The 13,324-nt window shown below is 47.3% G+C and overlaps 1 protein-coding gene across 1 annotated transcript in view; it reads right to left on the bottom strand.

Annotated features, from left to right (window-relative positions):
• Window positions 1-13,324, bottom strand: part of LOC145543822 (RH-like protein) — a 38,286-nt gene that overhangs the window by 11,657 nt on the left and 13,305 nt on the right. The window contains exons 3-7 of the mRNA XM_081586666.1: window positions 10,783-10,933; window positions 7,541-7,688; window positions 6,437-6,603; window positions 5,588-5,725; window positions 2,590-2,723 (exon numbers count right to left, since the gene is read on the bottom strand). Of these exons, the coding sequence (XP_081442792.1) occupies window positions 2,590-2,723; window positions 5,588-5,725; window positions 6,437-6,603; window positions 7,541-7,688; window positions 10,783-10,933 (738 nt within the window). The remainder of the gene's footprint in view (window positions 1-2,589; window positions 2,724-5,587; window positions 5,726-6,436; window positions 6,604-7,540; window positions 7,689-10,782; window positions 10,934-13,324) is intronic.

Here is a 13,324-nt window from a genome sequence, read left to right as displayed (position 1 = left end):
AATCTTCACAGCAGCCCTGGGATGTGCATCTTATCATCCTATTTTACAGATAGAAAACTGAGCCTTTAGAGAGAGTTTGAATACCATGCCCAAAGTCACACAATTGTTAAATGTGACCTTGCTCTATTTGTCCCGAAAGCCTATGCCCTTTACTTCCAGCAGACCAGAAGCCACCCCAAGAGGGGTCATTGCTGTCACTGTGCCCTTCCCTTTGTCAAGTTCCTGCAGAGGAGAGAAGACTAACACTTGGTCCTCAGCTGTCTCATCCTGATGAGACTTGACTTGCAGACAGTGCTGGAGTCAGGCTCACGCAGACAGACACACAGGACGACAGCTCTCATTTCTTCTCAACTCCATGTTTGGGAGTGTCACTTTGATGGCTTGAAATTGGCCACAGTGAGAGTATTGGCACCAGAGAAATCAGTAAATGCTCTAAGTCAGGGCTTTATTTCACCAGAAAGCCAGTTGTTAATCCTTTAGCAGCAGATCATTGGTTGCTTGCTTTGCTTTGTTTCTATTTTTTGCTATAGGCCAGTAGTTCTCAAACCTGAACTTGCAGGAGAAGCACATATAGGACTTGAGAAAACAGACTGCTGGGTCCCACCGCTAGGTTTCTAATCGTGTGGGTCTGGGGTAAGGGAGGATTTGCATTTTTAACAAGTCCCAGGAGATACTGATGCTATTGAGAACCACAGTTCTGGGAGAGCCACAGAATTACAGAATTCGGGGGAGGGAAGGGCAAGTGATCCAGAAGTTCCAGGTCAGTAGCCCACAAACAGAATTTGGTCCACATATTGTTTCTAATGGGGGATTTCCCTGTAGCTCAGATGGTAAAGAATCTGCCTGCAATGCAGGAGACCCAAGTTGGATCCCTGGGTCAGGAAGATCCCCTGGAGAAGGAAATGGCAACCCACTTCAGCATCTTTGCCTGGAGAATTTCATGGACAGAGGAGCCTGGCAGTCTACAGTCCATGGGGTCGCAAAGAGTTAGACACGACTGAAGTGACTTAGCACGCACGTGTTTCTAATGATTTTGAATCTTTTGCCAATACTTGGGGGGAATATGTGCATAACTCTGGATTTCTGCCTTCTCTTAAAAACTCATTAGATCTGGCAATACTGATCCCGAGTCTCTGGATGGTTTCAGCTGCCTGGCACTGAAGAACAAATGCCCATGGTTTCCTCCCCCTGCTGGTCTCATTTTTAACCTTACCTGTCTGGCCCCTACAGGCATCTGAGTGTAGGACCCTGCTAGATCAACTGGTCATTTTACAGAGGGGGACTCAGGGCCCCGGAGAGAGGAAAGAGATTGCTGACAGTCACACAGTTATTAAAACAGCGGCAGGAACATCTTTGGAGTCCGTTACTGAGATGCCTTTTTTTCACATATGCCATCCTCTCCTCACCCTCAAATGGGATCCTCCTCAACCCTAAGCACTCAAGGATGTATGTCTCATAGATGATATGCTCATAGATGATTCCTATAATTTGGGGCTATGGTTGTCTCTGTTGTTGGAATTATAAGGGACCCAGCTCTCCGTGATTTCTCTGAGATGCTTCCAAACACAATTTCTCATCACCCACTGCTGGTGCTCACCACCTCTACAGCCAGCTTCCAGCCACGTGACTTCAGACAGCTAACTCCCCCAAAGTATCATTTCTTAGGGAAAGCTAATAACACCTCACCAGGTAGCTGTGAGGATTAAATAAGATGATGCACCTAATGATTTTAGCTTAATGCCTAGTACTTAGAAAGCAGTCAATAAATAGTACTGATTGTCATCAGTAATTTTATTGTTGTTATCACTATATGGGTTCATCTGGAAAAATCTATTCCTGTATCATGCCCAAGTCACTCTTTCATTACGTGTGAGCCACATTCAGAAGATAAACAACTTCAAAAAAAAAACCCAGAAAGTGAGAACAAGAAGATAAACAACTTTCAGAAGGTTATGGTCAGAGTTCTGATCATTGTTGTCTATTGCCTTGGGGCCATGGGACCTGACTCTGGTCCAGGGACCCACATTCCCACCTCACAATTGAGACATTAACCACACCCTTTCCCTCTCTGGGTCTCAGGGATGAGCAGTATTCAGCATTTTCCTACATGAAGATATCACATATCAAATCCTCTCAACCACACACTGCCTAGCTTCCAACACCCCTATTCAGGGAAGTACTGTCATTATCTTCATTTGCCATGGGGGCGACAGAGGCTCAGAGAGGTTAGATAGTATGGCCCAGGTCAAGACCTCATGGTTATTTCACCACCACCTAAACCACCAGGGGCCGAAAAATTGGTTTGGGCCTGATTGCCTCCTCTGTCTATATTTGGGGAGGCCTCAGGACTATCACCTTTTTCTCTCACATAAGCTAACTGCTTTAGAAAGAAGTGACCTGGACAGGTGATAAGTCCATACAAGGTGGGGACTTATCTGGAATTTTGGAATAAATTGGCCAACAGATATCACTGAGGTCTTCTGACTGCCTGACCCTGAATGTATGCTCCTCACCCCCAGCCAAGGACTCTGGGCACACTACTTCCTGAGAGATGGATGGGGTGATAGGGGGCTGAGCCAAGTGACTCACGTGGACTTATCGGTCCCCTGGGCCTGAAGTGCCATCAGCACGATGTTGACGATCCCTCCGAGCAGACCCGGCAAGCCGAAGGTGTAGTGCACGCCGTAGGTGTCGTGGAGTGCCAGCGTTCGCTGAAGATACACCTGGGGAAAACACCATTATCAGCAGAGCTACATGTGGGACTGCTACACCTTCCCCACCCTTTCCCAGACCCTTGGCATCCAGGGCATCCAGGGGGATGGGCATTAGGGCTCAACTAAATAAGTGCTTCTCAGATTTGCGTGTGTACTCACAGCATCTGGGCAGCTCATCCAAATGCAGAGTTGGATTTAGTAGGTCTGGGGCCTGTGATTCTACATTTCTAACAAAGTCCCGGGTGATACCAGTGCTGCTGGGTATGGTCCACACTGCTCACATTTGGGGCTGTATTGGGGGAGCTCAGTTGGTAAAGAATCCACCTGTAATGCACGAGACCCCAGCTCGATTCCTGGGTCAGGAAGATCCCCTGGAGAAGGCATAGGCTACCCACTCCAGTATTCTTGGGCTTCCCTTGTGGCTCAGCTGGTAGAGAATCACCTGCAATGCCAGAGACCTAGGTTTGATCCCTGGGTTGGAAAGATCCCCTGGAGAAGGGAATGGCTACCCACCCCAGTGTTCTGGCCTGAGGAATTCCATAGACTGTATAGTCCATGGGGTCGCAAAGAGTCGATCACAACTGAGCGACTTTCACTTTCACTTTCTTTCACTGGGGGGGCCCTCCTGTGCATTATAGGAGGTTCAGCAGCATCCCTGGCTTGTACCCTCTAGATGCCAGAAGCAGCCCTCTCCCAGGTATATCCACCAAAACTGTCTCCAGACATTGCCCATGTCCCCAGGGGTTGATTGAAACCCACTGTTCCAGCCCAAACTTAACTCCATCCAAGAGACTACATGGCTGATTGAAAGGTGAGAAGCCGACCACTCCACTAGAGTCCCAGTCAGCACTCCTTCCATTTCATCACTTGGCCTCCCAGATGGCTGTGAGCCAACAGATGTGGATGCCAATGCAAATTAAAAAATATATCTATTTATTTGGCTGCGTTGGGTTTTAGTTCCAGCACACAAGATTTTCCATTGTGCCACACAGACACTAGTGGTGTGCAGGCTCAGTAGTTGTGACACACACAGGCTTAGTTGCCCTGCAGCATATGGGAACTTAGTTCCCGGACCAGAGATTGAACCCCTGACCCGTGCATTGTAAGGTGGAATCTTAACCACTGGACCACCAGGAAAGTCCTCCAATGCAAATTTTATCAGGCTAGTTCCCTCCTCAGAATCCTCATTGTGTTCAGATTAACAATTCAGACTCTTCAGCTCCCCCAGGAGGTGTTCCTGAGCACCAGCCATCTCTCAAGGCTCTGGTGAGAGACACACTCCCTAATGAACTTCATGCTTCAGCCAAAATAACATCTTTCTGTTTCTTGGTTGGGTCACATGCTCTTCTCACCACTGAGCCTTTGAACACACTGTTCCTTCTACCTGGAGGACATTTCCCACTTCTTTCCCTGGTGAATATTAGTTCCCTGTCAATGCTTAGCTGAGACATCCTCTGCCCTGGGAAGCATTTCCTGACCCATCTCAGGCCAGCTCAGATGTGCTCTCGTAGCAGTTCTTAAACTGTGCTGTGTTTATTTATCCATTTTCTTCACATACTATAGCTTGGGATGCAGGATGACTGTTAAATGTGTTGAGCAAATGAATGAAAAAGAATCAGTGAATCATCTTTGAATCCTTCCCCTGGTGATGGAATCAAGCAAACTGAGGCACAGAGAAAATGACGGACACTGAGCCTGATGATAACTCATGATACATGATTTTTGGCCACACCTTATAGCTTGTGGGATCTTAGTTCCCCAACCAGGGATTGAACCGGGCCCTTGGCAGTGAAAATTCAGAGTCCGAACCACTGGACTTCTAGGAAATTCCTGTGATACATGTTTGGCTGTGCACGTCTTACTTTCATCAGAGAGCCTCAAAGTCAGGGGAGATAAAAGATGTGTCTTTCCACTTCAAAGATGAAAAGCAGACTGCCCCATCTGTGGTCAGATTGAGCTGTTGGTAAATTCTTCCCTATTTGGGATTGAAACTGCCTCCCTGAATATCCATGGTTCATTCAAATTCAGCTTCTTGTGTCAACCAGGAATCTATTCTTCTTCCTCCATCAAGGCTTCAAACCTATGAAGATTTGTTGCTCTTAAATATTTCCCTTAGAAGTGTGTTGTAACAAATGGGCTATGATGGAGCATTGTGATTTTATCTGTTGAATATTGAAGGAGGATAAATCCATCCACTTAGAAGAAGAACTAAACAGTCAGAAGTGAAGATGACCTGGATAATCAGCCCAGCATCCCTCTTTTAGGTGCTGCCTTTCCCACCCCCCTTCACATGGTTTATGGACAAAAGCCATATATGTATCATGTGCCCTATCTCCCACTCCTGCCAAAGATGGGCACATTATCCAAGTTAGACCAATGAATCCCTTCTCCAAAGAACTTGCAATTGGTACCAAGAAATTTCACCTGGCTGCCTTCCTGAAGAGAAAGATGATATTCCACCATGTGGAGCAGAAGAGGAAGGAAGACTTCAGAGTGAAAAGAAAACAGGTGTTCAGGAAAAGCAAAAAAGGAAAGGCAGGAACTTCTGGGGCTCCCCACGACACTCCCACCCTGGTGCCAGTCATCCCCTGGCTCCCAGCAGCATTCCTCTCCTTGGGTTCAGTGGTATCCCAGTAGCCTTATAACAAACCCCACTAATTTCTGAGCAAGCTTGAATAGGTTCTGTTACTTGCTCCCCAGATCTTAACAAAAGCACTGTCAAACTTTGAAGGGTCCCTTATCCAAGCTCTGAAGCTAAATTGAGAAGTTGCCAACCAGTGCCTAATGCAGCCCACGGTAGTACATGATGGCCTACCATTGTCTAGGGGCCTGGTAGGGGCAAAGAAGCAGGTGTTTTTTGCCCAGCTCCTTACCTGCAGGTATTTGGCTCCCCCGATGGAGATCACCCCAGCCACAAATCCCAGGATCATGGCAAGCCCAGGAGAATGGATCAGGTGAGAGGGGGCCCCCACAGCCACACCCCCTGCCAGCACTGCATTGTGGATGTGAGTCTGCAAAGGAATAGCTTGCAGGTGAATGAAGTAAGCTAGAGGACAGCATGTCTCTAAGTTACTTGGTGAGCTGATAGCAAGACAACACTATAACATCCTCCCTGCATCTCTGATCCTGAAACCAGCCCCTCCCCTCTGCTGAGACTTCATCAATGGTCTTATTTCACCCCACGTCTCAGGCTCAGGGAGCAGTCACCCTGATTAGGAGTCATTTAGCTTGAAAGTGCAGTTATTCAGTATCCTAACCATGCTCACACTTAGTTGTGATGTGTCCTTGGGTGCGTAGGCATTCAGGGCTTTAACTTTGTCAGGGGGCTTTGATTGTAACTGTTGTTGTTGTTGTCTAGTTGCCAAGTCATGTCTGACTCTACATCGACTGTAACCCACCAGGATCCTCTGTCCATGTGATTTTCCAGGCAAGAAATACTGGAGTGGGTTGCCGTTTCCTCCTCTAGGGGATCTTCCCAACTCAGGGATCGAACCTACATCTCCGGCATTGGCAGGCAGATTCTTTACCACTGAGACGCCAGGGAAGCCCTTTGATTGTACCTATTGTTACGGCTGTTGTAAGAATTAAGTGAATTACCATATGTAAAACTCTGAGCCCAATGAACATGAGTAAATGCCCCCCAAAATAGAAGCCAATGGATGAATATGTGTGTCAGGCCTAGAAGACCCAAGTGTTGCCCAAGGGACAGCCCCTCTCCTCACCATATTGATCTTCCCTTTAGGGTGAGCCAGGGCTGACATTAAGAAGGCAGTCACCGTGCTAACCGCCAGGGCGTAGTAGGTGTTGAGCATGGCCTTCTTTCTTTCTTCTGCAATGTCCAGCAGAGCAGAGTTGAAACTCGGCCAGAATATCCACAAGAAGAGGGTGCCTGTGGACCAGAAAGGGTCAGTAGCCAGAACCAGTATTCCTGCTCCAAAGCCTCAGTCTCAGGGGACTTCAGACAGGAGGGTCCCAGACCTGGCCAGTCTCATCTCTGTCACTTTCTTGCTCACCGACTTTGGGCAAATCAGGTCTCCTCTCTGAATTATTAAGATGGCAGGGCCCAGCTAACATACTTTATGGGCAAGGAAAAATAAGGCCCAGAGAGTTGAAATCACCAAAACCCAAGCCTCCTGACCCTAGCCTATGATGGCCACACGCTTATTTTTTTAAAAATTAATGGAGCTCTTCCCACTTGGCTCCATGGCCTGGTATTCAGTTGCCTGCTGGGAGTCTCACTGCCTGATTTCCTTCCTCTAAGCCTCTCCCAGCCTTTAAGTTCATCGCTTTTACTGAAACTCTTCAAATTAGACATTATTAACTTCTCTCTTCCCGCTCCCATTCTTTCCTCCACTCCCACTGGCTTTCTTCATCCATCCAATTCCCTTCTTTAAGTTAAGGACCAAAGGATTGGATAATCTAATCTTATTTATTTATTTTTAAATTTATTTTTGGCTGCATCAGGTCTCAGTTGGGGCATGTGGGATCTTAGTTGCCCAACCAGCAATTGAACCCTCACCCCCTTGCATTGTAAGGCGGATTCTTAACCACTGGATCGCTGGGGAAGTTCCCAGATAACCTCATTTAAACTGAGATGTAACACATCTCTCCTCTCCTTTGGGTATCAATGAAGAGAGGTTCCCTAGAGGGGAATGCTTCCTTCAAAGATGTGAATTCATCAAACACTACTTGAGGGAATGAGTCATTACAAAGGGGCTTCAGACACCTGGGGAAGGTTGGAAAAGCAGAGAGATTTTTCTGCAGAGCCCTTTTGGAGCCTCCTGCTCACCCCAGATCTGAGCCCACCCACATCATCTTGTCCTCACCCAGCATGGTGAACAAAGTGGGGCTCGTTGCTGTCTGATCTTTGTCTTCCACTGCGCTGGGCAGAGGCTTCTGGAGGCAGCAGACCACAGTCAGCCCAAAACAGGCTGCAAACATGTGGATGTACATCATGCTTACATGTTTGTCCATCTGCAACAAAACCCAGTGGGAGCAGTGAGCGTCAGCAGCCTCTGCTCCCAGGGAAATCCCTATGTTCCTTTGAGGAAGTTCTGCCTTCATGCAAGAGGCATGACTTGAAGTCAGGAGACTGACCCCACCCAGCAGTCCTCCTTTCAGAAGAGCCCCATGAGTTGCTGTGTATTTATTTATTCCTGGCAGTTTTCTGGTTGGCTTTATTTATTTAATTGGCTGTACCTCTCGGCTTGCAGGATCTTAGTTCCCTGACCAGGGACTGAACCCAGGCCACAGTAGTGAAAGCGCTGAGTCGTAACCACTGGACTGCCAGGGAACTCCCCTCTGGTTGACTTTGAGCGCTTTGGGCCGAAGTTCGCTTACCTGGGAAAAAAGCCACATGGATGTGTACCCCACTGCTTCTTGCATTTTGGCAGACCTTCAACTCTTTGCATGGAGTATGAGTGACATAAACTTTGCAACATGAAGCTGCCAGAGATTTTATAATACCAAGCTAAAAGTCTTCAGAAAATTCAAGCTATGTGCTAATTTTGCTTTACAAATGTTAGGTAGATAGAATAGGAAAAAAAGAATCCAGAATGGTGGTGGCTAAAAGACAAAGAAGGGAAAACCCCTCAAAAATAGAACGAAGGAGTGAGGACCTCAGGTAAAACAAACAGCCCTCCGGCTTAGCCCAATTTACATAGGGCAGATTCACTATAAAGAGGAGGGAGGGGGCTTCTCTTCTTCTCCTGACTTTTGGGTCGACCCGCCCTCAAGGATGTATTTTCCTTTGCTTTCTAAATAAAACTATGCTGTAACATGGAGCTGTAACACTGGTCTGTCCGTCACTTCAAATTTTTGCTGTGGCAAGACTGAACCGAGGAAATTACACACTCCCCCGATACAAATACCAAATTTAGTAATCCTTCATAACAGTGGGCTCCTGTTAAGTCCTGTCCACTGTGCCTTCAAAAAAATATCCAGATTTGGCAGAATTTTTACTACCATGCCCCAATGACCTTGGTTTAAACCAACTTCAATACTTGCCCAAATTGTTGTGATAACCTTCTAACTGGTCTCCCTATTTCCACCCTTGTCCCCCAACTGACTCTTCTCCATGTAGCAGCCAGAGCAATCCTGTTAAAATCTAAGTCAGCTCATGGCACATTTCTGCTCTGAATCCCCCAATGGCACCTGTCTCCCCCAGTGTCAAAGTTGGAATTCTTACTATGACCAACAGGATCCTGCGTGACCTGCTCTCCCATAACCCCTCTGACTTCCCTTCCTGCTCATTCCCTTGCTCTTCCTCAAACCCACAGCCATGCTCTCATGTCAGCACCGCTTTGAACCACCTGTGGTCCATTCTGGGTACAGGCAATAACGGGATGCATTGCCTGTTGAGAATTTAAAACAATAATAAAAGCAACTAAAAGTCCATCTCCTTTTTATTACCCCTGAAAGTGAAAGTGTTAGTTGCTCAGTCAAGTCCAGCTCTTTGCAACCCCATGGACAGTAGCCCACCAGGTTCCTCTGTCCGTGGAATTCTCCAGGCAAGAATACTGGAATGGGTTGCCATTCTCTTCTCCAGGGGAACTTCCTGACCCAGGGATGGAACCTGGGTCTCCTGCATTGCAGGCTTATTATTATATACCAACAATTCTAAACAGTGTATCAGTGGACTTCTCTGATCGTTTAGTGGTTAAGACTCCATACTTTCACTGCAGGGAACACAGGTTAGATTCCTAGTCCCCCTTGCTAGGGAAGTTCCACATGGCATGATGCAGCCAAAAAAGAATAGCAATAAAATAAAAAATTAAAAGGAATAGTGTCAGTAATAAGATCCTACTCTTGAAAGATGCAGACCACTCCCACAGCTCTGCCCTTGATCTCCCCCTGTCCTCAGATACTCATGTGACTTGCAAACCTGCTGCCATCTGCTCTTTACTCAAAAATTATTTGCCTGATGAAGCCTTCCCTGGCCACTCTCTCTAACACCTTATCCCCTCTCTCAACTATTCATATCTTCTTCCTTCATTGTATTTTTTCCTCGATAGTACTTATCACTATCTAACATGTTATAGAGCCATGCTATAGAGCGGACAGCAAAGAATCTACGTGCAATACAGGAGACATAAGAGATGTAGGTTCAATCCTTGGGTCAGGAAGTTCCCCTGACCCAGGGAACTTGCAACCCACTCCATTATTCTTGCCTGGAGACTTCCATGGACAGAGGAGCCTGGCAGGCTACAGTCCATGGGGTCAAAAGAACTGGACGTGACAGCGACTAATACTTTCATTTTCAACATGCTATCTCTTTTTGCCTATTTTATTGATTACTGGCAGTCTTTCCCTCTGCCAATAGACAAGGAAGTTCCATGACAGTTACATTTTCCCACTGCCTAGAAGAGTGCCTGGTACAGAACAGGCTCAGAACAAATATTTGTGAAATGAATGAATGAAAAGTAAGGAACCCTTAGTCACACATAAAAATGCAAGTCTGTGGAATTCTCTTGTAAGAATGGAAGAGATCTTGCATTTTTAATCTCTTTGAGGTCCCCTGGGAATCTAAAAACCACATTTGGCAATTGTCAACTTGGAATCCTCATTTCTTGAGTTCCATCTGTGGAAACAGCTCTGGTTTCTGGCTCTGGTTTCCCCTGAGCCCTTCCATGAAAGAAGCCCAGGCTGAAATGAAGTTTTTAAGGAGAAGACGTGAACTCTCAACATCAATGCTAAACCCTTCCCTGGACCAGCTAAACTAACACATTGCAGAGAAGAGAGGAGATGGCTTTTACTTAAGGCAGCTTTCTAAAACAACCACTATGAGAACCATAACAAAGCAGGAGAAGGCTTATAATGCGCCGCCTGTGGTGAGGAACTGACTGACCTCTTTCCTTGACAGCCGTGTTTTTATTGTGGGAACCCCCTTCCATAGCATTTGCTCCGTGTGTTTAAATGTTGAGCAGACATCACACTTTTGCAACCCCATTTTGGCCTGTCTCTAATTTTTTTTTCATCACAGAAGCTTTAGCAAACGGAGATGGAGCCCTCCCCTTCCACCTGCTCATCCCTTATCCCAGAGGTCCCTCCTCACATCACCAGGACTCACACTGAGGTAGTCCATGCTGACCAGCCTCGTGGCACTAAAGGCTGTCACCTCTATCAGCGTCATAAACACCAGCTGCAGCAGGTTGACCTTCCCCAGGACAACACCCGCGGAGATCAGCACAGACGTAGCGCTCATGGTGGCTCTCTGAATACTGAGGAGAGTGGGCAAGACAGGGATGACAGAGAAGGAACAATGCCTCTCATTCATTCACTCATTCATTCAATTAACATTTGTTGAGGACCTACTCTCTGCCTGACACTTTTCAAGAAACTGGGGACAGGACAGGAGAGCAAGTACACAACATTTCTACTCTCATGGGAATGGATGCTGCCCAGTCTGGGATCTCCTTCATTCCCTTCCCCCATCGTGGTGGCAGCTACACACTGAGAGACTGATCTGGACACACTCATCCCAACTAAAGATGCGCTGAGGTTCTCATAGGAACATCTGACTGCTAGGATTCTGCCCTGGGCTTCTCTTCGGCTGTCATCACCCACAGATGCTCAATAGAGGGCGCTCTTCACCTGCCATCCCTCCGGAGATGCAGGCACTGCTCAGGACAGGGAAGCCTGGCTGTGCTGCAGTCCATGGGGTCCTAGAGAGTCAGACACGACTGAGCGACTGAACTGAACTGAATCCTTGTCTCTCCCTCTCCTTGAAGTGGAAAAAAGACTGGGTTTGGAAGTAGGACAAATCTGGCTTCCAGTTCCAGCTTTTCCACTTGAGCAGCTATTTAATCTCACTGAGTGTGTTTCTTCATCTGTAAAATAAGAATGATGGTAATACTTACCTCATGAAAGCGGGGTGAAGGGTTAGAAGGAATGGTCGTGCCTGTGTGTGGAGCACACCAGGAATGGCACGAAGGACTAACTCAGGGCTATTACTGACTCTTTCCTTCCCTTGACAAGTGAGCAAGCTTAGTGTGGGGATTTGGAAGGAGAAAACAGCTTTTGTTTTCAAGGAACTTACGACTGGCCTGGGGAGACAAAGCGGACATCACGACCCTGTCAATTAAGACAATCTGTGATACCATGGAGCTTCCCAAGTGGCTCAGTGAGTAAAGAATATGTCTGCAATGTAGGAGCTGCAGGAGACTCTCAGCTTTGATCCCAGGGTTGGGAAGATCCCCTGTAGAAGGGCATGGCAACCCACTTCCAGTATTCTTGCCTGGAGAATCCCATGGACAGAGGAGCTTGGCAGGCTACAGTCCATGGGGTCGCAAAGAGTCAGACACGGCGTGTGATACCACGAGGCAAGAGGGGTTCATTGGAGGAAGAGACCACTGTGAACTGGACTCATCAGGGAGGGCTTCCTGGGGGAGGTGGCACTGAACTGGACAATCCATGGTGGTTAAACCAACCCACCTACCTCTGGGCACCTTGCTGAGACCACCCCTCCCCCCAGGAGTTGATGATGATGCTACCACCACTGCCGCCATCATCACCATCATCATCTGTTGAGCACTATGGGTAACAGTCTTGCAAGTACATCATCTCATTTAAATTTAAATCCTCCAGGTAATCCTCTATAAAGCGATGGTACTAGGTACCATCCGGTACATCCATTTTACAGGACAGGACATTGAGACTGACAAGGTGACTTTTTTGGTAATGGCCACACAGCTAGTTAATGACAAACACGAGGTTCAAACCCACCCAGCTGGCCTGGATCCAAACCCTGGGCTCTAAAGTTTGGACACAGCCTTCCCACTGTTTGCTGCCAAAGTAGTGTCCTGCCGAAGGCTCAAGGATTTTGGAAGAAAGGCCAGAGGAGGGCCAAGGGTATGGGCAAAAAGTCTCAGAGGGACCAGGAATTATTTGAAATAATGGGTCACTCAGTGTTTCACTATGGCTGGCCATGTTACTTTTGGGGTGAGCACTCATTTCATTCAGTTCAGTTCAGTCACTCGGTCATGTCCAGCTCTTTGCAACCCCATGGACTACAGCACGCCAGGCTTCCCTGTCCATCACCAACTCCCAGAGCTTGCTCAAACTCATGTCCATCGAGTCAGTGATTTCACTGGCAAAGGGCTAATTCAAGAGATTCTGTGCCAGTGGCAGGATTTCAGACCCCAGGGGTGGGGGAGGTGTTGAGACAGTGAAGTGCGGTGCTTAGGACAACCTCTGTCCAGGCTGCCAAGGTTGGAGTCCTGACTCAGCCACTTCCTGGCTGTGTGGCCTTGGGCAAATGACTTAACCACACTATGTTTCCATTTCCTCATCTGTAAATGTAGAGGCAAGGCCTTTGGAGCTGTTGGCGGGGAGCAAAGTGAGTCAAACACAGTCAGGGGGGTAGTTATTGCTATGATAGGCCCTCAATGTACACCATTAAAAATATCACATATTTTAGGGTTCTTTTTTATTTTCATCTTTGTTCCAGTAACCAATTACTAAGTCCTTACTATGTGAGGAAAACAAAGGAGGAGAAGACTGAATAAGACAGGCCCCTGCCCTGAAGGTCATTGATGACTCAAGGCAGAACCGATTTAGAGCCAAGTCAATCTGCACCGGTGGGTGAGGCCTCAGGACAGGGAGAGGGAGAG

The sequence above is a fragment of the Giraffa tippelskirchi genome, chromosome 3 (assembly GCF_054371585.1).
Source record: "Giraffa tippelskirchi isolate mGirTip1 chromosome 3, T2T-mGirTip1v1.2.pri, whole genome shotgun sequence".
Lineage (NCBI taxonomy): Eukaryota > Metazoa > Chordata > Mammalia > Artiodactyla > Giraffidae > Giraffa > Giraffa tippelskirchi.
This window is presented reverse-complemented; position numbering and strand designations above follow the sequence as displayed.